Consider the following 25,002-nt stretch of genomic DNA (forward strand, 5'->3'; position numbering starts at 1 on the left):
CCTTCCTATGTCATCAAATCTCACAAACTTTTTTTTTTTACAAGTGCAAGATATTTATATGGATGTACTTTAGCAATTTTTCTCAATGATGGTGTGACATTAATTTTATCATATAAGTATTTTTCCACTTCCCAAATTATTTTTCACAGAGTCCTAGAATTGTTGGGTCAAAGGATAGGGTTTTGTGTGTTTTTAGTTAGTATTTCCCCAAACCACGTGAATGTTAATGGTCATAAAGCAATGGCCACAGTGCGGGTGTTATCCAAGGCGTTCCCCAAGACCTTTAGTGGAGCAGCTTACCACACCTCAACCAAATAGACTACCTGGTGACACCTTTTCTCTTCTTTTCTTTTCTTTTATCTTTTCCACGGGATCTGTCTCCAGGACCCAGAGATGCAGTGCTTACTGCTGTCGGATGGAAAGCGCTCCGGCCACCAGAACCACGTGGTCATTCTCCCTACAGACGGTGGCGGCGGCGGCATCGCGGCCATCAGCTTCGTAGGGGCCTTGAAAATTCCTGTGAGTACACCTGTCCAGGAGAGTTTCAAAAGGGGGCATTTATGCTTACTATGAACAGAAACTGGCCTGTTGATAACCAAGCTTAAAAAGAGAAATCTGTGATTCTCTGGATCACGTAATCCATAAATTAGAAATCCATAGCATGAATCAGAAGTTGCAGACAGGTCAGCTCAGGAATGAATAAGGCTGCGGAGTTGTGTTAGCCTCTTAATAGTTATAAAATATATTATATATGTATATTATGTATACGAAATTCATGGGCTCCCTCAGCAGAGCATCTGGGGAGCCATGCAGAGGACTCTGAGGAGCTGTGTTCTGCTAACGGGGAGCCGTGGAGGGTGCTGAAGACAGAGCCAGGAACAGAGGCAGGATGAGAGGAGAGAGCACACCCCACCCTGCCCCTGGGGGCCAGCATGGACGACCCCATGGGCCACACTCAGAAACACCTGGGCTCCTGCCCTTGGGTCCTATTCAGGGGAACAGACATGGGTCTCAAACAGCAAGATCGCTTCCCTCACGCTGGCCTCGGGGAAAACCAGCAGAGAGAACCAGAAGCTCCGTAGTGACCGTGTGGGAGCTGGAAACTAAACAGTACACCCAGAGCCTTAGAATCATGGCCCAGAAATGAAAGAACTGAGAACTTCGGCTTTCGAACAGAAACTTCTGCCAGCGCCCAGATGAAACTGGGCTGTGGAGGACCCTGTTGCCGTTCTCCTGCCAGAAGAGAATGTTGAAGGCCAGGCCTGGACATCTCTGTGGGCTGGCCAGAGGACATGCTGGTTCTAAATTAAAAAGTTACTTTTGAAATGTTGCTAATAACAACAAGTAACTTTTCTGTTGTACCTTATTGTGTAGCCACCTCAAATTTGCTAAAAAGTAAATAGAAGTGGGGTGGTGGACAGAACAGGCTTCAGAGCCCTGGCCTGGCCTGACCTGGCCCTGCTGCAGATGAGCTGGGTGTGCCTGGCAAGGGTGTTAACCACTCTGGGCCTCCATTTCCTCACTGTAATATAGGCTCAGGACCTGAATTACTACTTAATGCTGTTCTGGGGATCAAATGAGATCATTAACTACACAGTAAGCACAGTGCCAGGCACATGGTAAGCATGCAGTGCCCCACCCACACACACCCTCACACCGGGTCTGACTGTGGAAGCATAACTTGCTTAATTTCGAGGGCACGGCCATGAATTGCATATTATGTGCTTTGCCTAGTTTCGAGGGATGTTCGTAACTATGCGGTATAACCTGGGAGGAGCAGGGGAGGGAGTCAGTACCTTAGTGCTACCCGAGTTCTCACTCAGATTTCCCAAGTGATATCTGGACTTACTGTCTCACAAGGGCCACCTCTTTGTAAACGCAGACATAAGATGGAACACAAACAAGCATTTCACAGTAGCCGTGAGACTGCAAAACTCAGTGTCCTCACTGAGATCTACGTCTCCCTTTTGGGTGTTAACCAAACTCCAGTTCTGCTGCTTGCCCTAGAAAATCAACACTCGAGAGGCAAGTGTTGGTTAGAACGGAAAGTTGCTTTAACCAGAAAAGCTGACAACCGGGGAGAAGGCGGACTCATGTCCCCAAAACCACCTCCAAAGATTCTGCTCGGCCATGAACGTTTTTAAAGAGAAAAGGAGAAGAAATCTGTTACTCATTGAGATAAGGGGTCAGAGTTGTCACCATCCCCCAGTGTGTGCAGGCTTGTTGACTTCTTGTGATCTTTCTTTAGATGCTATCTTGTTCACACAATTTGTTCACAGGCTTACAGACAGGGAAGCTAAGGAAGAGATCTGGTCATCCATTGATGTTAATTACTTATTCTTCATTTTTACTTCTTTGATCTAGGAAAGAACCAACAGGTGAGGCAAGGTATCGTGTAATCAAAAGATTTGACAGGTGTGCTTAGGCCAGAGACGCGTAGACCATGGGGGTGCCTGGTTTAAGGTTAGTTACAGTACAGCTCTGCTAAAGTGACGAGAGAAGGGGCATCTCCCGCAGAGAGCTCTTTCCTTCCAAAAGCTGCTGACAGATCCCCCTTGTCAGAACATCATCCCATTTCTATGGGTTCATGGGGGAAGGTCCATCTTCTATAACTTCTTCATGCTGATATAGGATGCCATATTCTCAGAGTGGGAGAAGTTGACTTGGGGCACCTCCTTGCTGACAATTTTAGCTGCCTGCTTATGTGCGTGGGCAGAACAAGCTACAGTTATTGGGTTGGCCGATAAGTTCGTTCAGGATTTTCCATGACACCTTACGGAAAGACCCAAATGAATTTTTTGGTCAACCCAACGTTTTGATGCCCACAAAGACAGAGATTATTATGTGCAACAGTGTTAATGCCGTTCTCTTGAGGCCAGTCCTCGGAACTGTGCTAACCGTAGATCCAGTACTGCTGAAGGTGAAGCAGCTTCGTCATGGCTGCCGTCCGCTCCTCGCGCAGTCAGCTTTTTCCTCTGGTGGCAGTTACAGTATCTGTAAAACAACTCGGGAATGTGCGTCAGACACTGAAAGATTCTGTGACTCTGTTATCCTGGTTACTAACGGCTCAAGCCTATTCCCTTGTGACTCAGGGAGGCCTGGGAGACTTCAGCTTCTCTACAAACAAGAGGCAGGGGCATGGAGGGGCCTTTGTACTTGGACGGGGAGGGGGCGTTGCAGGGTTCTGGCACCCAGGGTTGCAGGGTGTTTCCCCACCACCCACTAGCTTGCCTAGTCCCAGGCAGGCGGAGGTAGCCTGTGTATCTTGCAGGATGGTAGGAATCGTTTGTGCTGTGTGTTTCCAGATCTCTGTCCTTTGCAGTGATCTCAGTTTTAGGGGGAAAAGAAGTAGCCAGTAAATACTCAGTAACTAGATGACCCTGCACGACATCTGTGCCCTTTGAGAACCCCTTTAATAGCTAAGTTTCAGAGAGATATGGTGTGAGAATTAAACCAGTAGTATTTTTATTGACTCTGATCTGATGTCAAGACGTTGAGTTTCAGCCTTAAAAGGTAAGAGTCCGTATCGGTCAGTTCTCCAGTTACCTCACGTCCTCCACAGCAGTACAGCATCCGTGCATCTGGAGGTGCTAAGACCAGACCCAGGATGTGGGCTGTTTTTATGGGAATGAAGTGCTGTGTAATTCTATTGCATATTTCAGCAGACCTGCCGAGTCCACTTTCGGGGTGAACCCCTGCTCTCTCTCTCTTTCAGGGCGTGATAGAGTTCTCTCTGTGTCTGCTGTTTGCCAAGTTGGTCAGCTATACTTTCCTCTTCTGGCTTCCACTGTACATCACAAATGTAGGTGAGTACCTGTTGCTAGCGTCACAGCTGGGAAGTTCTGTGCGGGGTGTGTGATCGGGACTCCATTTTATCCGCTGGTGTCTACAGTCTTGGAAAGGAAAGGGATGCATGATGCTTTTGAATCAAACAACGTGATTAGTAGAAATGTACAGACAAAAGGAATTCAGACGGCAACGTTTCATTGCCATAATGATAACCTGTATGGGGTTTAAAGGGTTGACACGGTATATCCCGGCTGTGGCTACAAATTCCATGGGGTTCTTCCTATCTGGGGCAGCACACTTTTAATGTAGCTGCATCGGACTTTGGGTCACAGCAGCTGGTGAACAGAAGCAGAGGCCTGAGGGATCTGAGATAAGAAAAGCTGAGTAACTGGCCTGGAAATTGCTTCCTGGAGATGAGCTCTAATTCTGGGGAGCAGACAGTTTGTCTCGCATTTCCAGTCCAGCAGGGACTGAAGCCGGAGATTCTGACAGAGCAGACTCGCCCCGCAGTGACGCCCACTCCCCGTCCCGTGCGCGACCACACGGGAAGATGGGCAGGGACCAGCAGCTCCTCCGGGCAGAGGTCCTGTGCAGGGGCCGCAGGCGCGGCTAAATGGGGACAGGGATGGTCAAGGAGGGCCCCACGCTCTGGGCCCCGGGGTCAGGGAGTGTGAGGACAAAGCGAAGAAACCAGGGTCCCCCGGAGGAGCGGGCTCTAGCGAACGTGAAAAGAGGAGACATTTGGGACATGGGGGCTCCAGAGTACAGACCAGTAACTCCTGGCAGTGTCGTAGGACCAGCAGAGGTGGATGTGAGCCCGAGGCCGGAGGGCTGAGTTTCTCGGGGATGGAGGTTGTGGAGGCGGCGAGGGGACCACCCTGTGTTAGCAGGGACCCCGTCAAGGCGGGGCTTCGGAGCTTCCTTCCCGGGCCAGCGACCTCCGCTCGTTACCGCAGGCAAGGCGCACACAGTGTAGACACGTGGGTGCCTGATAGGCCGGCCCTGCACCTTCCACCCCAGCGGTCTCCTGTGACTGCGAAGGGCTCACATCATGAGTTACCGGCGTTCACCGTCCGAGGGATTGTTTGAAAAGAGCAGAGTTCCCGGTATGTGCCGTTTGGGCCTCTAGGAAGGGCAGGACCTGAGTCACAGTCCGGAGGCTCCCAAACCTCCAGGCGCTGACCAGCCAGAATCCAGCTTGAAGCTCAGGCTTTGTGCTAAGTCCAGCGACGGACCCTGAGCTGAGCGTGAGGGTACCTCGGTCTCCTCCTCTGGAGGAGAAGGTTCCAGCCGCCCCCGGCCTGAAAGCTGGGGCTCCTGTGGTCCATGTCCAGGGCGCTCTTGCGGCCAGCCCCTTCCCCAGGTGGTGCCCCACAGGCCCTGCCTCGCCTTCGGGCCGTGTCTGACTTCACGGCTGCCCCGAGGGGGACCCAGAGCAAAGGCTGGGTGTTGCTTTGAAATGAGCCAGGGGACTCCTCCCCTTTCGGTGAAGAGTGTCCGTTTTCCATCCTTTCTGTGTGTCTGCGCACAGAGTGGACTCTTTCTTCCTTCTCCTCTGTAATTACTGCCTTGACACTAATCTGATAATGGATCTAGCTGCTACCTGGTTTAAATCATGCTTCTGAAACTAAAGAGTGTCGTGTGAGGCTCGCACGCCGCTGCGATGTGCTTGCGGTGACGTTCTGCTGTCACGTTGATAGATCGCCTCGACGTCAAGAAGGCCGGGGAGCTCTCCACCTTGTTTGATGTGGGCGGGATCTTCGGTGAGTTCATTTTTGTTCTACTTTGACTGACGCCTTCACCGCCGCGGCGCCGCGTGAACACCCGTGGCCCGCGCGCTCGTGGAGTGGACTTCCAACCGGGAGGTCCCCGGGCCGGGCCTCTGAGGGCAGGGCCCTCCCCATCCTGGGCCGTGAGCGGTGCTCCCTGGGGACCAGGGCACGCCTCATGTGGGCGACAGACGGGCGGTGTCAGGACCCTCACAGGCAAAGGGGCTTTGAGGCCCGCCTGAAAGCCGACCTCTAGACCTAGGTGCCCTCGGGTCACGGGTCAGCAGCGCTGACGCGGCTTCCTGCTCACGGGCTGTGGAAACGGGTCTAGAGAGGAGGTCGTTCTCTTCTTGCCGCTGCTGCAACGGGGGTCCTGCTTCCTCTGCACGGGGTCCTGCCCTGGCCACGCACGCCCCTCAGGACCCTCCCTCTCCCCTGCAGGTGGGATCCTGGCAGGTGTGATCTCCGATCGACTGGAGAAGAGGGCCTCCACCTGCGGCCTCATGCTCCTACTTGCAGCCCCGACGGTGAGACCAGCCCCCAACCTCGTCAGGGCACCTGCGCCTCTGGAAACAGCTCCTCTGTCTTCCCCGCAGCACACACGCCAGCTTCCCGGGCCCCCTCCTCTCAGGGCTCTGGTTTCCGGGAACGGCCATCACCTCAACCCCAATCAGTGCCCTGGTGTTCGGGACAGACAGCCTGGGAGGGGACACGGAGCTCAGGGGGAGCTGCCCCAAACCCAGGCGCCTCCCCTGGGAGCTCAGAGTGGGGCCACCCCGCTGGGCTCCCAGCTCGCAGGGTGCCTGGGGGCAGCTGGCCGAGCACTCTGGCTGCCTGTCTCTGGGCGGCGTGGCCTGCCTTCCTTTCTAGGGGTTTCCACTGGCTGGCTGCTGCCTGAGGATCACTTTTCAGAAATACACATTCCTGGGTAATCTCTCAGCTAGTCGTGGTAAACCTTCGTCTTTCTCTGGTTTTGACACCGTTCACAGCTCTACGTATTCTCTGCCATCAGCAGAATGGGTCTAGAAGCCACCATCGGTGAGTCTGTGAGGCCTTTCTTTACTTTCACACACATTTTTCTTCGTGCACACAGCCTTGGGAAATGAAACTTAAAAATCCACGAAGCAGTTTGTGCAGTGTAGCTACAGTGTCCCTGTGTCCCTCTTTGGGGGATGGGGGGCAGATGGGAGGGCCCACAGAGGCTTCCGCTCCCGGACCTGAGGCCTCAGGTTTAAGGGCCAGCGTGGGAGGGTGCAGGCCCCTGGGCTGGGGCGGTGAGAAGCTCTGGGTGCCCAGTGCAGGAGGCACTCAGAGAAGCCGCACGTGCACCGGCAGGCAGCAGGCGGGGCTGCGGAGACCTGCAGCGCCAGCATCACAGCCCAGGGGCACCGTCCCCTCCTAGCTGCTCTGTCAGCCGCCATTCTGGGCACAGTTGCTATTTTTAACTTCCTGCATGGAGCACTATCAAGTTATGGCTCTGACACCGAGTAACTGCTTCTTCTGTTGTCACGTGACAGCAGTGGGGATTGGCAGGGATCCCGTTAAAAGTTATCCACAGGGCAGCTTCCTGATTCAAGGAGACCATGGAGTTTCCCGGGACCCCGCGGTCCAGAAGCTTCCGCACAGAGGAATGTGAACCAGGGGATGGTCTGGGAAAGTGAGCCCAGGGGACAGGTTATGAGCTCGGTGGTCCCGCCCATGCGGAGCTGGGCTGTGCAGCCGTGGGTGCAGAGAGGAAGGCCTGTCTGCCGCAGACGAGGCTGTGGCTGGGGGTGGCATCCAGGCGCTCGCCCGCGTCACGTCTGTGGTCCCGTCTGTGCCCGGGTGCCAGGGCTCTCAGTTCCTCTTGGCTTTTGACAACCCTGCTGCCCATCATGTTTGAGCAGGCGGGGACCAGGTCCTCTGAACGGAGCTTGGATCTTTGGGAAGTGTGATTGGACTTAGAGACACCTCAGGGCACGTTTGAAGGAAGGTGTTTGTGACGTTTGCCCCAGCAGTGGCCGCTCCCCGCACCGGCCCGCGTCCCGACCCGTGTGTGATGCCGGGATGCCCACCTAGGAGTAGCTGAGACGGTAGAGGCTCTCCCGCAGGGCCCTGTCCTGCTGGCTGAACCCCCCCTCCCGGTTTCTGTTTCCCGCAGCCATGCTGCTCCTCAGCGGGGCCCTGGTCAGCGGGCCGTACGCACTGATCACGACCGCCGTCTCCGCCGACCTGGTGAGTGAGGGCAGCTCAGCGCAGAGCCGGGGCCAGATGCTGCCCGGGGCGGCCGCCCTGTCCATCGTGACGCGGTGGTCTCTGTTAGTAAAATGGTCTGTTTCTATAAGCACTCTTTCGCAGATGACCAGTAAGGATGCCAAGAGTCTTCTGAAGCAAATAAGGGGACATGGCAGTCCAGTCCCATAAACAAGTGGGCTGACACGGTCTGAGGCCCGAGGTCCGAAGCCAGCAACTGGCTCGCTCCTCTGAGCTGCCCTGGCAGCCCCGGAGGCTGGTGGCCGTGTGCCCCAGAGCCCCCCCTCGGGGCCCCAGCAGAGTCCAGCCCACCCCGGGTGCCCCCTCTGTGCCCAGCCCCCTGCTGGTCTTGGGGACTTTAGGGACAAGCCCAGTGGGGTCCTAGCTCTGGGAGGACATACTCCAGGTAGTAGGCCAACATGGTAAAGAAATGGTTCCGGTACAGGGTGGTGAATGCCACGGAAGGGCCACCCAGGGCCTTGGAATCCACGGGGGCTCCTGACCAGTTCTCCCTGGAGGGGAGGCTTCTTACAGATAACATTTGACTGTCGACCTTAGGGGCCCTGAGAGAGCAGGGCTGTCTCATCCACCTGATAGGAAAGAGTCAATTTCGTGCAGTGGCCACGTGCGGACATCTGAAGGACACACTGCACTGAAATACAAAATCCCCTGTTAGAAGGTAGTTTCCATAAATAAACGGGAGAGAAGAGGCAGGTGTCCTGCACAGAAGGGTTTATGCAGGTCCTCTGCCCTGGGGGAGGGAGAACACCTCCCCTTTCCTAAGGGGCAGGCTGTGCACAGGGATGTCCTCCCACAGAGGGCAGCGTGGGGAGGGGGAAATAGAGTAACTTCTCAGGGGTGAAACCTGACAGCCCCACCTCCACCAGGGGTCACCATCAACACCAGCAGGGATGCGTCACGTTGATGCACGGATGCCGGGTAAGAGGTGATGAGCCCGGCCCTTCACCTCTGTGGTCCCCCTCCCAGAACCCACACCCCATCCAATCACAAGGAACAAGGAAAGTCCCAGAAATAAAGTCTGAGAAGCTGTCTCAGCCACGAGGAGCCCCAGGAGACCCAAGGACTAAATGTTATTCAGTGTCCTGGGTGGGATCCTGGGACAGAGGGAGATTAAATTAGACACTAGGTAAAAGCCCAGGGGGTCTGAACACAGTGTAGATTTTCACGAGCACTGCATCGGCAGTGGGTCATTCATCAAGATGAACACAGCCGAAAGGTGTAAGGTGTTAACACAGGGGAAAATGGGAGCAGGGTTTGCCACAATCTGCTCTCTCTTTGCAAATTTTCCATGACTCTAAGACTATTCTAAAATTAAAAGCGTATTTAAAATCACGAGCAGTTCCCCAGAAGTGGTTTACAGACTTGTGGGCAGGGCGGCCGGGCGTCTCAGCCATCTGGTCCTGCATCCCCTCCCCCAGCCAGCTCCCGGGTGCCCTTGAACTTTCCTGCCAGCTCCAGTGGCCCCCTCTTCACTTCGGCGTCTCTCAAGTCCTTTCTGCATCAGACCCAGAACCCACCAGCCTCCAGCTCACTCTCCCATTTAGAAACCACAGCAAGCCCATGTCTCTGCAGTCCCCACGCCTGCTCTCGCGTCCCCTTTTCTTAGGGCCGCGGGCGGTGCGTCTGCCTGGCCCTCGGCCCTCTCGTAGAGCCACCAGCCTGCCCTCACGCACTGTCTTCAGCGTCCCAGGCTCTTTTCTTCCAGGCAGAACCAGAAGTCCTGTCCTGACAGGGGAGCAGAGAGCAGAAGAGGAAGGAGGGGGTGCTTTTCTCTTCCTCGTCGCCACGAGGGCTCAGGCTCCTGTCTGTGTGAGCACAGAAAACTCGGGAAGGGTATACACCGGCCCAGCGGCGTGTTTGCCCTCATGGAGTTAGAGGGCGGAGGAGGGACTTTCGCAGATTCCGAAAGACGTGGATTCTGGGGGATTAACTCGTCGTGTGTGTGCTTTATTTTATACTGTAGATGTTTGCGTACACATACAAGCACTTGTATTTTACAAGCTCTGGTTTATTTGTACAGTTTTAGGCTTCCAGGCACTATTTTTCCTGCTTTATTTTTTCCTTTTATTGTCCTCAGTTTGTGACTTTTTTCCACCCAAACCTGTACGTGTGCTTTTTGAAAACCAGAGGTCCTGTTGGTTTTTCATTTAGGACTTGTGCCCCCTCCGTTGGTTTCTTGGGTCCCGCCCTGTTACCCGTCCCCGGGCACTTGCCACTAACTAGACGCTGCAGAGGCGTCTCACTCACGGCACAGAAAGCCCCAGGCAGACTCGTGGACGCAGGCGTTAGCACTGGCACAGCTTAGGGACCGGACGAACACCATTCATCTTTTCATTTTCCACGCTGGCCCGTACGGTGCCTCGGTGATTGTGCCGAGGAAAGATTTGCTTACTGGAGAGAATTCTAAGACCTTTTCCAAACTACAATATACTTGGACAAGTATTTCTGATGAGTTCTTACTATTAAAAGCACTTGAAACTTGGCATCTTTTTCCAAGGTGAGATTGGGATGGATGGAACAGAACTTAAATTTTCGGATGGAAATACCCGTTTTGCTTTGCGAAGTGATTTGGGTGAATTGTCATAGAGGAGGTGTAGGTTTATTTCTGCCTCTGCTGTTGCTGGGACGTGTTTCACGTTTGTGTTTCCCTCTCTTCTAGGGGACTCATAAAAGTCTGAAGGGAAACTCCCACGCCCTGGCCACCGTGACCGCCATCATTGACGGAACTGGGTCTGTAGGTACGTGGATGCTTTTAGCCCATCATTGTGGCCCTAGGGGAGACACATCGTCACATCCTAGTTAACAGACGCCCAGGATTCCAGTTGCCTTGGTGATATCAGGATCAGCTGGCCTTCTTAAAATGTGAGCAGATCAAAAGCACGTGCAAACCCAGAGCAAACAGGTGGCTGGCCCTGCCTATCCTCCTTGGTCGGATGGTTCCAGAGGAGACCTGCGCACGTGGCTGGCAAAACAAGATTTCCTCGGTGTGAAAGGAGGGGGACCCAGGTTTTCTTCCAAGCCGGTGGTGGGCAGACTATGGCCCACGGGCCTCTGGGCCACTGAGTGTTTATCACAGTCGTTTCAAGGGAGATAGGATCTTATTTCAATATAAATGACAGGTGAGCTGGTGGGTCCCGTGGCACACAAGACTCCGAGTGTTACCAGCCCCATTAAGGATCTCGGAGAGAATGCAGTAGCATATTCTGGAGGGAAAAAGGAGCAACTCACCACTCTGAGCTGGGCCGATGGGAGCTGGTAAACAGCAAGCCTGTCCCGATCCGTGAGTCAGAAGGCTGACAGCAAAGTCCATGACCTTTGTTGAGCCTCTTGGGAGGAGCACACAGACCGGGACCCCTCCCGCCAAGACCCCAGAGCTGCCTGCCCCGGGCTCCTGCGTCGGTGAGGGCCCCTTGCTGGAGACACGGGAACTGAAGCTGGGAGGTGGGCTGGAGTGGCCCCGATGGCTGCTGCGGAGGATCTCGGTTGCATCCTGATGTGTCACCTGCTGCCCCAGGCCCCTGAAGTAGGGGGACAATGAGAGAGAGGGCAGGCCAGGTGGGGAGGGGCCCTGGGGGGTCTGGACCACCCTTGTAGCAGTAAACCAAGCGCTTGCCGGACAAAAGCGGCTCTGTAAGCACAGTTCCACCCAATACTGGCCTCTCCGTCGGCCCTCCTCGGTCCACCCTGTCTGGGGCGTGCGGACCCCTCCCTGCCCAGGCTCAGGGCCTCTCCCCGCTGGCCCGCCCTCCTCTGGAGCACCGTCCACCTGTCTGCTCTGTACTGTCCTCTCTCCCTGCGCCTGAATGGAAGCCCCAGGAGGACAGGAGTTTGTTGCGTTCTCGGTTGTACTCTGAGCCCCGGGACGGTGCCTGGGATGGAGCAGGCACTCAGTAAGTGGGTGAGGAAGGAATTGCCCGGTGGCTCTAAGACGGGAGATCGCAGGTGGGCCGGGCGGTCTCTCATCCAGGCTGTCGGGTTTGAAGATGAGGGGCCAGGTAGCAGAGGCCTCAGCCGCCCCAGTCCCCGCTCGTGCCCCACTGCGATAGTGGTCTCACCACTCTGATGTTCTCGGTGAGAACATCCCCTCGGGGGCACCTCTTGGGAGCCGGGGTACAGGTCTGGGGTTAGGGAGGTAGGGCAGGGGGCCGTGCCGTGTGACGGGTGTCCGCGGTCTGCCAGCACGCCCCCCCGGGCTCACATGGCCCCTGAGAAGTTTCCCACAGCCTGGAAGATGCGCTGTCGGGAGACTCCTGGGCTGAGCACGGCTCTGAGGGGCTGTGCGACCCGGCCGCATCCTCTCTACCTTCTGTCCACAGAGGCCTCTGTCTGAGTCAGTCCAGCGCCCACTGTGACACCCTTTTCTGAAAGCAAATTGGGAGCTTGGCCGGCAGCCCTGACGGCATTTTAAAGCAGAAGATGGGGGGTTAAAAAGAAGGAAATTATGAAGTAGCCTAAAGAACACATTTTTCTTGATCTTCTGAAAACAAGAGGGAAGCAGAAGTTCTTGGCCCAGGGTAGAGACTCTGCGTCTCTAGTCGGGGGCAGGCTCTGAGCTGCAGGAGGAACCAAAGCCCAGCTCTGGACACCTGTCACACCCCTCACAGAAGGAGGGCAGAGGCTAACTCAGACCATCCCTGGCCTCTGCACTCGCTGCAGGTCCTGCATCCTGGGTCTGGCTGAGCCTCGGACTCCACGGGCTCTGGCAACCCCAGTGCACCGGGACAGAGGAGGTGGTCGCCATGGAAACGGCAGGCAGGCACGTCCACCACTGTGTCTCCCCCACTGTTTCTCTGCTTAAGTGCTGCCCAAGTAGATGGAAGCAAAGCCAGGCTCAAGCAGAAATGCACACAGTTCCAGCAGAAATTCTGTTCACAAGGGTGTTTACCCTGATGTATTTATCAAATGTTGTAAATGTTGGTTCCAATGGAGACAGAGCTCGACTAATTGTGAACAAGCTGGTGCCTTCTCGCAATTCACCAGAGCCAGACGGTTGCAGGGACACCAGCTCATGTGTTTGGTGCGTTCACAGGGTTGAGAACTGCATCCCAGTGGGCTGCAAGGCTGGCTGTTTCTTCATGTTCATGCAGAGCGATTAAATAGAGCCCTGAATTTCTTCAAGTTAATTTTTATTTTCTCAAAGTAACACACAGTGTTACTTTAGAAACCAGACAGTAGTCTTAGAAACGTATTATAATGCAAAATGACAGTCCCCTGCCCACGCCCCCTCCGCCCCCTCTTTCTAGAAGCCGTCACTTTCGACCATTCTTTCCAGTCTTCCCCACATACACATTCATACGTTTCTTGATCCATCACCTTTTGACCTCTGCTGTCCTCCTGGTGAGGAAGCTGGGGACCCTGCTCCCCACGGCCCCTCCTCTCGTCCTCCCCAGCCATCCTGAGTGCTTAACCTCGCTCGCTCTTGAGCCCAGAAATACACTTTAACTATTACACCCTCAACATGCACGTTTTTGGTTTTCCCCAAAGTAGCAGACGTCCTGTTTTCCCTTTTGTTTACTTTTCTGTCTCGGCTGTTCCTTCCTTTCCAGCATGGCCGGCAGCCTGCGAGGGGCCCTGCAGCCACGTGACCCCTGTACTCCGCCTAGGACACGACTCTCATCCCAGAGCTGCTTGTACTGCCCTCCTGCAAGCCCCTTTCATGTCTTGCCCACGGTGGACCCCTGTTTCCTAGACCCTGTGTTTACTTCTCCTCTTTGGTGGAAAACGTCTCCTAGTAGCTTCCAAGGAATAGTTTGCAGGAGGCAGATTTCAGAGCTCGGGAGTCTGTGGGGTCTGGATTCAGTTCTCTCCCTTGGTGGCTAGTCTGTCTGGGTATAGAATTCTAGCTGAGAGTCCTTTTTCCCCAGAATTCTAGTGTCTTCTAGCTCCCGCTGTCACCACAGAGAAACCCGTTGTCGCCCTTAGCCCAGGCCTCCACCTCTGACCTCTGGTCTTTCCTCTTGGAGGCCCCCAGGCTCACTTTACCTCTGCAACCTCTTTGCATCCCCCACGCCCTGGGCACCTGGGGCCCACCCAGTCTGGAAACACATGCCCTGCATCCCTGGGAAAGTGTGCTGTGTTTTCTCTTTGACAAGTCCCCTCTCCTGTTTTTGTCTTCCTGGAAAACCCATTAGTTAGATGTTTAACTTTCTGGATTCATCCTTCAATTTTCTTTTTTCCTTGCCTGACGATGTCTTTGTTCTCCTCTGCTTTCTCCGAGATGTTCCTGGCTTTCCTTTCCAACTTCCGTGCTGAACTTTTTACTTCAGACATCACCATGTTATTCACTAGTGTCACCCTGCCCTTTCAGTGCATCCTGTTCTTCTTGGATGCAGTGTTGTGAGATTGAATGCTGTGAAACTGCCGAAGCTGGATGGTTTTCAGACACAAAAGTGGGAGTTTCGCATGATTCAGCTTCTTTTTCTGTTAGTTCTCCGAGGGTATGACATTTTCTGGGGAATGTTCTTCTCCACGGTTTCTTTATTTCCTCCAGATTCCCCCTCCTCCCCGCTTGTCTGCTTTCACGTTGAGGCTTTTTCCTCTGCACGGGTGAACCTCGGCCATCCCATCATATATTCATATTTAAGACGGAGCCACTAAGAACTCCTCAGAAGCCCTTTCTGCACGGGGTGCATGTCAGCTGCTGGTCTTTGGGGTCCGACTGGGGTCTGGAGGAGGAGACCCGCCCCCCCAGGACCCACAGGGGTGTGACCTCACGGCCAGCGTTCTTGCCACTGGGAGGCGAGGTTAAGCTTCTGCTCTCCTGGGGTGTGGGTGTGGGGGGCTGATCACTGAGTAGTGATGCTGAGGAGGAGAAACCTGGGGTCAGAGGGGCCGGAGGGTCGTATCTAACCGTTCATTATAGAAGAGTCTCAGCCAGATCCCGTTTTCTCCTACCGCCCCTCCGCCCCTGCCTCGTGCACTTGGGCAGTCTGGCTCTGAGCTGGGAGTCCCCGGCCCCTTCTCGTGAGCAAGGAAAACCATGCCAGTCACGCCCTTTAAATCCCATCCTCAAAAGCAGTGCCTTCTCTCATCCACCCGTCTCCTTGTGGGTTTTCATTTTTTTTAACTCAGTTATGGTTCATCCTGGGGTGTTCGGGAGGGAAGAGATAAACACGTGTGAACAATCCACGTTGACCTGGAGTCCTTCTGTGACTTTCAAAAAACACAATTGCTTCTCCGATCATAAAAGTAGTAAGCACTCTTTGTGAACACTTAACACCAGCACGTCTAACGTAGGAAAGACCCTCATCAACCTCTCTCTCAGAGGTTAAAGCTCAGTCAGTAACTTGGTGGGAATTCTCCGTGCTTCTTCCTGTTCCGAGCCACTGAGCCATCCTCCACGCGTTTCATAACTTATTCCAGTCTCTCTTAGGAAAGTAAACAGCTGCTGCAACAAACATTCTTAAACAGATATTTCTGGATATTTTGAGGAATATTTGCTTTCGTTTTACCGTTTTTTAAAAAATTATTTTGACATCATTTGAGACTTACAAAAAGGTTTCAAAAATAGTACGAAGAAATCACATTTCCTTTATCATTCCCCCTCCCTCCCTCCCTCTCTCTTTTCTCTGTCCCTGTACATACACACCCACACACGGGCGCATATGCGTACACACGAGTGTATGCTTATGACTATACACGTGCATGTTTTTTCCCAAACCACTTAAGAGTAAATCGCAGACATGCTGCCCCTTTTACAAGAGCTGTGTGTTCAGCGCGTATTCCCCCCAAACAAGGAATTCCTGGTACAACCACAGTACAATGAGGAGGATCAGGAAGTTAACAGTGATACAGTATTAACATCTACGAACCTTATTCGTATTTAACCAAATGTTTTCATACCATAAGAATGTCAGAGGTTGTGCATCAGGTTCTGACTACTTTATAATAACTTTTTAATGGGATTGTTGGGTCAAAAGAATGGATATCGTAGGGGCTTCCCTGGTGGCGCAGTGGTTGAGAGTCCGCCTGCCGATGCAGGGAACACGGGTTCGTGCCCCGGTCCGGGAAGATCCCACATGCCGCGGAGCGGCTGGGCCCGTGAGCCATGGCCGCTGAGCCTGCGCGTCCGGAGCCTGTCCTCCGCAACGGGAGAGGCCACAACAGTGAGAGGCCCGCGTAACGCATAAAAAAAAAAAAAAAAAAAAAAAAAAAAAGAATGGATATCGTAAAGTGAAGACACATTTTTAGATTTGCCTCCAAAAAAAGCTTGGACCAATCCTGCCTTCACCAGTACAAGTACCAGGCTCTTTTATCCCTTATCAATCTGACAGGTGAGAGTGAAACGTTAGCGTTTAATGTGGTTTTTCTTTTTTGGGGTCATGCTCCATGGCTTGCGGGATCTTAGTTCCCCAACCAGGGATCGAACCCACGCCCCCTGAAGTGGAAGCTTGACGTCTTAACCACTGGACCGCCAGGGAAGTCCCCTTAACGTGCTTTTTTAAGTTAGGAGTAAGGTGTCGAGCACCTTCCTGTATATTGACTGGGCCTGGGTATTTTGGGTAGTCACGTTCCAGAGTTCTCTGCACACAGCACCACGCGTGTCCCTTTGCCTCGTTCCAGGAGCAGCGCTGGGCCCGTTGCTGGCTGGGCTCCTCTCCCCGTCGGGATGGAGCAACGTGTTCTACATGCTGGTGTTTGCAGACGCCTGTGCTTTAGTGGTGAGTCATCTTGCTTTTCAGCCAAGCAGCTTTCACGCGTGTCTCTGTGGCTGTCAGCCACACACCGGGGGCACTTCTTCCTGCGGCTCTTGGCAGCGTTTGGGCCGGGGACAGACCCCTAAATGTTCGTGGTCCTAGGCCCTTTCTCTGGTTTAAACAGATGTCAGAAGCAGCAGCCTGTGGGTTCCAGCAGGTTGGGAAAGAGGCTGAGAGGGGGCTCGTGTGTGCCTCGGGCGGGTTCTTGAGCCCCTCTGCTCCGAAGCATCCACCTGTGAAGCGGGCAGAATAACGGCACCAGGGACGGGATTTACTGTGGGGGTTAAAGGGGACGGTGCACTTAGCTGGCCTCCTACCCGGTGCCATGACTGCTCCCACACCCCTCCTGCCCCCAGTCGGCCGCACTGGGGAAGCCGCTGGTTCCCACACCCAAACTGTTCTAGAGTTCAGAACAGGAGCCGGGGCCGCCCGTGCAGCGCTGAGCGCCGCGGTCTCTGCGCCCCGCGTCTGTCCCCTCCTGCACGCGAAGGTCGGAGGCTTTCCCCGGGATGGAGAAGGCCGGTCCCGACGGCACAGCCCTGCAGCGGCCACCTGCAAGAGTGGCCACCGCGCCTCCCCGACTGGTCACCCCGCGCAGGGGCCCAGACCTGAAGCCACCGTCTCCTCTCATGTCACCCGGAAAACCGAATGTTGATCCCGTTACAAATGAGTTGAGGATCTTGGAAATATCAACTCCATCAATTAAATGAAACCTTTATGTTTTCATTCCCGGAAGCCCTAAGACGCGGCTCCCCCCATTTCATACAGAATCAAATACCGACTGTCAACTTATGAACCTGTCAGGTGTTAAAAGCAGCTCTTCAGTCAAGTCCCCAGATCATTTCCGCCAAGTAGCAGTGAAACTTCCATCGTTATGGCTGTTTAAGGCTGAAAACACTTCAATTTCAGAAATACCAGGTAATATATACACTAAACTTCCTTTTAAAGCACAGCTAAACTCGTAAGAAAGGAAAGGATATCCCCAGGACCCCAGAATGTAAAGATAACTAAAATAAGTACCCAGGCTGATGCTGGAGCAGCCAGGGTGAGTCGTCGGTCTCAGGAATTGAGGGGCTGGGTGGTTACGCCTCCCCTCCCACAGCCCTGGGACTAAGAGGCGCGGTGCTGGGCTGGCCCAGGATGTGGAGCTGGAAGTGGAGACCCCTCATCAAGCCCGGACCGTCGGGGGTCCCTGCGTGTAGTGAAAGCAAGCACGTTTGCACACTGGTGCAGAAGACAGCCAGGATGTGTGCCGTCTCAGCCCACACGCCAGACTGGGGGGAAGTCTCCCCTGAGAACTTTTAGCCACGGACCTGCTTACAGTCACCTTCCATTTTTTAACTTAGCATTATGTCAATATTATGTAACACCTACAAAAAATTAAGTAAAGTTGGTTCTAGGGGGGTGATGTACCTGGTTCTTCGGCAGAAGCAAATCCCAAACCATGTGAGAGGAACAGTGCTCACCGCCCGCCGCGTGGGGCCTCTAACATCCAGCTTCACATGAGCTCACACTCCCAAATCAGGAAACAGTAGGGAACGGCCCGCTGTGATGCAGTGACAGGCACAACAAACAGACCCCCAAACGGCAGGTAAAAGGGTTATCGCATAAACCGTAAAAATAAACACTTGTAACGTTACTAAGATGATCTTACCGAGTGAGGTAAGTCAGAAAGGGAAAGGCAAAGACCATATGATATCACCTGTATGTGGAATCTAAAATATGGTACAAAGGAACCTATCTGCAAAACAGAGACAAACAGACATAGAGAACAGCTTGTGGTGGCCAAGGGGAAGGGGGAGTGGGGGAGGGAAGGGTTGGGAGTTTGGGGTCAGCAGGTGCAAACGATTATACAGAGGATGGATAAGCAACAAGGACCTACTGTAGCGCACGGGGAACTATATCCAACCTCCAGGGATAAACCATAATGGAAAAGAATATGAAAAAAGAAGGTATATACGTGCATAACTGAGTCCGTTTGCTGTCCAGCAGAGATTGGCACCACACTGTAAATCAACTAGACTCCAATTAAAAAAAGATGAAAAAAAAATTACTAAAGATGGCAAAGAAGGAACTGAATTCATGTGCAAAGAACAAGAACTAAAAAAGACGGAGCTGGTGACATACAGGTGTAAGGAAATCATCCAGGATGAGCCCAGAAAGGGGAAGATGGAAAATACTAGGGAGCAGATAGAGATTGGAGGCTCAGAGGAGACGGCCCGGCACCGTCCAGCAGGAGTCCCAGAGGAAGAAACTGGAGAACCTGAGGTCGAAGCAGTCGTTGAAGAGAAAAGAGCTGGGAGTGAGGGGTGTGGGAGAGGATCCCAGCGGGTCTGCGGTCACCAGCGGACGGCAGACTGGCTTGGAAACCCCGACTCCAGTTACTTACAGGAAACACACCTGAAACGTCAGAAAGGACGAAAGGGAAAGCACATAACAGGCAAACAATAACTGCGAGGCCGAGGCACCGGCTAGGTTAGATGAGAGACTACAGCCAAAATCGCTGCAGGAGAGAGAGCGAGAAGGACAGCCAGCAGACGGCTCGGTGGTTCCACTGAGGACAGTCTTTTCAGCCTTAAAGACCAGACACGGGCTTCCCTGGTGGCGCAGTGGTTGGGAGTCCGCCTGCCGATGCAGGGAACACGGGTTCGTGCCCCGGTCCGGGAAGATCCCACATGCCGCGGAGCGGCTGGGCCCGTGAGCCATGGCCGCTGAGCCTGCGCGTCCAGAGCCTGTGCTCCGCAGCGGGAGAGGCCACAACAGTGAGAGGCCCGCGTACAGCAAAAACAAAAAAAGACCAGACATGCCTCTTCTCTTCTGGGGTCAGTAGGCCAGTTTCACCTCCTTCCACGTCTGAGGCTGGACCTCCACGAACCTGGCAGGTGACCCTGGGGGTCTGCGGACTGTCTGGCTGTGATCACACCTGGGGCCCTGCTCTCCGAGCCCCGGGCCTTCCCCTCTCCCTCTGACCCCCGTCACACGGGGCTGCAGCCACCCGGGCGGGCTCTGGGGCCAAGAGGCCCTCTCCCTGCTGGGCAGTGCACACAGACGGCCGCTTTTGTCACGTCTGAGAAGTTGGTGGGGCGACCAGCAGGCCCTGAGGCGGCAGGGCCGGGGCTCTCGCAGAAGCTACCCCATGAAGCAGGGCTGCTCCAAGGATGGCCGGGCAGCCCTCCGGTGCTGCTGGCTGCGGACCCTCGCCTGGTCCTCCGTTACCCTGGTCTCCCCCAGTGTCACCATGACCATGGGTCACCTTGTCCTCACTCTCTGTCTTTTTTCCCATTTGGACACTTTATGACTGGACTGGTTTCATTTTAAACCAGATTCCTTCTGGCTGGAATCTGTCCTAAGGGCGTTATTCCCAGGAGCACGGCCTCCGCAGTGACACACGGGACTCGGTGCCCAGCAGCCCTGCCCAGGGACCCGGCCCGTGGGCAGCTGTGCGGGGCACTCCCACCGCTCTGCTTGAGGCTTTTAAGTTCTTTACGTTCTGTGGAAGAGGCCCCTCCGTGGGCAGCCGGTCCCCAGCGCCCCACGGGAGAGCCGCAGACACGGTGAACTTGAGCGCCCGCTGGGTTGGGCTCCCGGGGGGCGGGGCTGCTCTGGCACCTTCCTGCTGCCAGCAGGGCACCACCCGCAGGGTCTCCCAGCAGTAACCGTGGCCTTGTCTTTGCTCTGGGTGCAGTTCCTGCTCCGCCTCATACACAAGGAGCTGAGCTGCCCGGGGTCGGCGACGGGAAACCAAGCTCTGTAAGTGCGCCCTGCCCCCTGCGCCCCTCAGCCTCTGAGCGCCAGCCCGGCCTGTCTGCCGCCACACCTGCTTCTCCTAAGAGACCACACCTCACCCGTGGTCCCTGGCACTGCACGCCTCATTCACGCTGATTTTTCCTTTCCTAATCAATGCCTGGTGTGGGTACGATCCCGGCAACCTCTCCTCAAAATGGAATGAAAAAATGTGAGGGAAATTTACCTCTTTTCTGCTCTTTGAGCTGCAGCTTTCGGACAAACATAGCAGCTCCCAGGCTCAGCCTGGCTCTGCTCCCCCTTCCTGTGTCCTCTCCCCTTTTCTGTCCCTCAGGACAGGAAGGGAGAAGCTCCAGGCTCTGCGCTTTGGGCGTGAATGGAGCGCTGCAGGCTGGGAGACCAGCTGCTGTTTCACCCTCCTCTTGCAGGTTTAAGGAGCACTGACCCCTCGAGTCCCGTGGAGGGAGGCTGGGCCAGTCCTTCACAAACTGTCTTTCAAGGAAGAGTTCAAATAAAGGATCCTGTGTTGAAAAGAGTGATTTACCCTTGCCTTTTGCACATTCACCTGGGAAAGACACACAAGCCACTTTGAGAAATCCTGGTACTGTGTCAGCCGGGCCGTGGAGCTCCCCGGCAGTGGCGGAGCAGCTCGTGGGCGGTGCTGGCCGCCGCCCGCTGAGCCCCACGAGCTGGCACCTCGGGGCGCCGGGTGGCCCCTCCGTATCCTGAGTGGCAGCGGCCGGGACTGGTGTGCGGCGCCCAGGGCAGCCTCGGTCTCGGGTATTTCAGCGCGGGATGTCGGAGTGGGTGGAGCTCAGATGGCAGGGACGTGCCGGGGGACAGTCAGGATGCTGCAGGCAGTCGGGGTGCGGACAACAGAGACGCCTCTGCAAGGACAGAGCTGACACCTGCATCAAAACCAAGACAGAGCTCAGACCCATCATGTCACCCAAAAGATGTCCCCAGCACTTGCCCCTGCTCCGCACCCACCCGGAAACGGTCCAGGGTGGACTGCGGTGAAGCCGTCAAAGCCTGTGGACAGACTGGAGGACAGACGGCCGCCCCGGAGCCCCGGGGGTTCCCGTCACCGGAGCCCCAAGGGCCCCGAAGCCACTGGCCCCGGGTGGGGTCGCGGGGAGGACGCGGCGAGGCCGGGCCCCCAGCGCAGCCCTCTGTCTCCCCCCATGACGCCACGCACAGACCTGGGCCTGTCCTTGGTGACACAGCACTGGAGCGGATTTATTTATTGAAATGGGTGATGTGTTACAGAAGCTTAGGGAACATACGTGGCATCTTGTTACTGATTCAGACAAGCTCCGATTGTTCTCTAACCACTTGTTTCCTCGGGTGTTGCCTCTCGGTTGCTGACCTTTGAAATAAAATGTTTAAAAGAAAAACCAACTCAGGCAGAATGTTGGTTATTTCTGCTCACGTCTCCATTACATTCAAAAAAGAAAACTTCCAAATAGGGCTTCGTGCCCTTGGTTTTCTCAGGGTCGGACACAGTCCGTGGTTTTGCAGCTGGAAGCAGAGACCGTTTCCAGCAGAGGGGGTCACCTGCTTGCGGACAAGTCCCCAGTCTACACAGAAGGTCGTGCCCAGGCCCCAGCAAACCCAGCGGCTGGGTATTTTGTAAATCATGTGATGCAAGGAATACCCTAAGGTCTGTCCTCGACCATGAACCGTCGCACCGGCAGGATCAGGGCTGCACTTGAAAACTGCAGTTCAGGGCAGGCTTTCAGACGTCCTTCTCAGAACAGGCATCTTCTGAGGTGACACACGTCTCTGTCAGACAGGGTGCCGAGCGTTAACACCTGTGCACGGAAAGGCAGGCTGTCCCTGGGGCCGTGGTCAGGGTCTGGCCGTAGCTCATGGCCGTCTTGTTGTCCCCGCTCTCCAGTGGCGGGCAGGCGAGGTGAGGGCCCTTCTGAACACACTGGTCCTCACAGGGAGCTTGCTTTCTTATTAACCAAAGTTACTTACACACTTAGAAAGTTTCCTCCTACTGAAGATAAAATTTCCATCAACACCAAGTGGATTCCATACAGCTTCACACACACGGTTCACTCAGCCCCATCCTTCTGTCCCTCCGGCATCCCGTGTTTCACCCTCGGCCTCTGGCTCACGCGTCCTTCTCACTCTCCCTCCCTGCCCTCGGCTGCAAGCATCCTTCTCGCCGGCCTCCAGGGATCGCGGTGGCCTGAGTTTGTCTGTGCCCGGCAGGCTGCGGCCCCCTTGCCACCATACAGCCTCTGTCCTTCTTTCGTTACCAAATTGCGTCAACAAGGGCAGGAAAAGACTCAGAGCTCCCGCCTCAGAGCACAGTTCTGTCTGGGGCCTGAGCTGCTCAGATGCCCAGGTGAGGTCTTGAGTTGACCCAATTCAATTTTGCACCTTCCCCGAAGAACAGCTACCCTCTGTTGTGGTTCAGCAACAGAAGGCTTTTTAGGAGGCGATCGTTGTTTTTCCCGACCCAGGGCACTAAGGTATTAGAAGAAAATCTTCCACAACCCACAGAGGAAGAGGGGCGGCCGTCCTGAGCCTGCAAAGGGACGGCAAACAACGCCCTTGGAGGGGAGAGTGGACCCCTTTAGAAAAGGAGGCTCACACACGGCTATTTTCTAAAGCAGCTTGGCTGAAGCATTCTCTATCCATGAATGGAAGATTTCATCCTGACTTTTAAGGAAAAAAGTCTATGATTTCAGTATAAAAATACATCATCGTTTCATTCCGTGCAGTTGCTGGGATAATATCCTTCTGCAGGTAGCCAGCCGTGGTGCCTACATGCTTGTATTCGTATGGAGATGTAACTCTGCCCTTCTTGAATTTATATGTCGGTAAGATTTTCCTATTCAAATCCATAAAAAAGGCCCAGGATGAGTGAAATGCAAGCTTGTGACAGGGGCAGTGAAGGAGCCAGGGGCGGGACTACGGCCCTCCGATCACAAATGAAAGAGAAACTGGTCCTAGAAACTCGCCATAATAAAGAGCCCCCTCAAAGTCAAAAACCAGAACCCCCTCCGATCACCAGCTTGTAAAATCCAATAAAAATAAATTATTGGAAAAAATGAACTGGAAAAAGAATATGTCATAATTTTTTATCATTAGATTCGATACACATACAAGCCCTCTGCCACATTGCTGTAGGCGTTTGTGGGTGCTGACTCCCCTCTCTGCTCACCCTTTTTAAAAAATTTTATTGGCGTAGAGTTGATTTGTAACATCGCGTTAGTTGCAGGTGTACAGCAAAGTGATTCAGTTACACGTACACATACATTCTTTCTTCTTCAGGTTCTTTTCCCATATAGGTCATTACAGAATATTGAGTAGAGTTCCCTGTGCTCTACAGTAGGGTCTTGTTGGCTGTCTATTTTATATATAGTCGTGTGTGTATGTGAATCCCAAACTCCTAATTCATCCCTCCCCCCCGCCCCCACAACCCACGTTTCCCCTTCAGGAACCATCCGTTTGTTTTCGAAATCTGCTCATCTTATCGTGACCTGTAACCAGTGACCCACCAGACACACCCGGAATAGGAGGGAAACTTGCAGAGCAGGGAGCTGCGTGGCTGCCCACCCCCACCCCCCCGCCGGGGATGGGGGCTCCAGGGTGGATGGCTTGGAGGCTGGCTGTGGGGGTGCAGGGGCTGCTGTGAGTGACCCACACTGTGCGTCACGTGGAGTGTCCCCAAGGAGCCTCAGCAGCCTGGCTTCCGGGGCGCCCCAGGTCTGCCAGGCTGGGAAGTGCCGGCAGCTCCTCTGCTCACTGGCCGGGCTGGCAGGCTTCTGTTTCTCCAACCAGAGCCCAGTGTCAAACGAACACGTGGGCCCCTTGTTCAAAAGTCAGAAGAAAGTGCTCTTCAAAGTACTAGAGTATGAAACGTTTTCCCTCTTCCCTGGTGAGGGGCGGTGGGAGACAGGATCACGGGACCGCTGAGGATCCAGTCCTACAGCCCCTTAACACTGCCCCACCGGGCTTCTCTACAAACCACAGATCCAGAGAGAACACCCTGCAGGACTCAACACAGCAACGGCAGAGCAGTAAAGCCAAGCACAGGGCCCGTGGCTGCGGCGGCCGTGGCCCGTGAAGCCATCACGGCGACGCCGCGGCCCCACCCAGGCTTAGACAGGACCTGCAGGCCAGATGGGGAGCCCGGGGCCCGAGTCAGCCGGAGGGGGCTCGCGTGCTCTCCTTGCCGCCGTGCGGCCCCTGCGCGTCGTGCAGCCTGTTCGGGTTAGGGTGGCCTGTGGGCGGTGTCCTCTAGGGTGTCTGAAAGGTCCCACCGCCCCCCGCCAGGAACGGGCACGGGTTCTGGGCTCATCTTGTTACCGATCAGCGTTCTTGGCCTCCTTAACCAATAGAAGTTGACCAGAGGCCAGACGAGAAATTCAGGCAGGGCTTTACTGGGGCCCCTGCTGCAGCAGGCGGGATCGGTAACAAAGCCCAGGTTCCCTTGCTGCCTGCTCCCCGAGGGCGGGGCGAGCTGTTCCTTACATGGGGTGAGGGGAGGGGTGTGTCCAGGGGTCAGGCCGGAGGGGCAGCTTAGGTGGTCTGCCCACCCCTTAGGTGGTGGTGTGTGCCGGGGGCCTGCGCGGTGCCCCGCCTTTGCTCTTGGCTCTGCAGAAGTGGCGCTTGGGTTTTGGTCTTTTTCTATCTTGCTGTCATTAATTTGCCCCAGCTGTGCGAGCACGCAGTTATTTTTAGTCCCTTACACTTTCTTTGTATTTTGTTGCTTGAGAAGACGTTTGTCC

General features: G+C 54.7%; 1 protein-coding gene across 1 annotated transcript in view; it reads left to right on the plus strand.

The window, feature by feature from the left end:
* SLC37A1 (solute carrier family 37 member 1) overlaps positions 1-21,156 on the plus strand; it is a 60,192-nt gene extending 39,036 nt beyond the window's left edge. Inside the window, exons 10-19 of the mRNA XM_065875923.1 lie at positions 385-519; positions 3,716-3,806; positions 5,490-5,552; positions 6,000-6,085; positions 6,548-6,596; positions 7,699-7,772; positions 10,471-10,549; positions 16,374-16,471; positions 20,193-20,257; positions 20,826-21,156. Of these exons, the coding sequence (XP_065731995.1) occupies positions 385-519; positions 3,716-3,806; positions 5,490-5,552; positions 6,000-6,085; positions 6,548-6,596; positions 7,699-7,772; positions 10,471-10,549; positions 16,374-16,471; positions 20,193-20,257; positions 20,826-21,156 (1,071 nt within the window). The remainder of the gene's footprint in view (positions 1-384; positions 520-3,715; positions 3,807-5,489; positions 5,553-5,999; positions 6,086-6,547; positions 6,597-7,698; positions 7,773-10,470; positions 10,550-16,373; positions 16,472-20,192; positions 20,258-20,825) is intronic.
* The last annotated feature ends 3,846 nt before the right edge of the window (positions 21,157-25,002 follow it).

The sequence above is a fragment of the Phocoena phocoena genome, chromosome 4, assembly GCF_963924675.1.
Source record: "Phocoena phocoena chromosome 4, mPhoPho1.1, whole genome shotgun sequence".
Classification (NCBI taxonomy): Eukaryota; Metazoa; Chordata; class Mammalia; order Artiodactyla; family Phocoenidae; genus Phocoena; species Phocoena phocoena.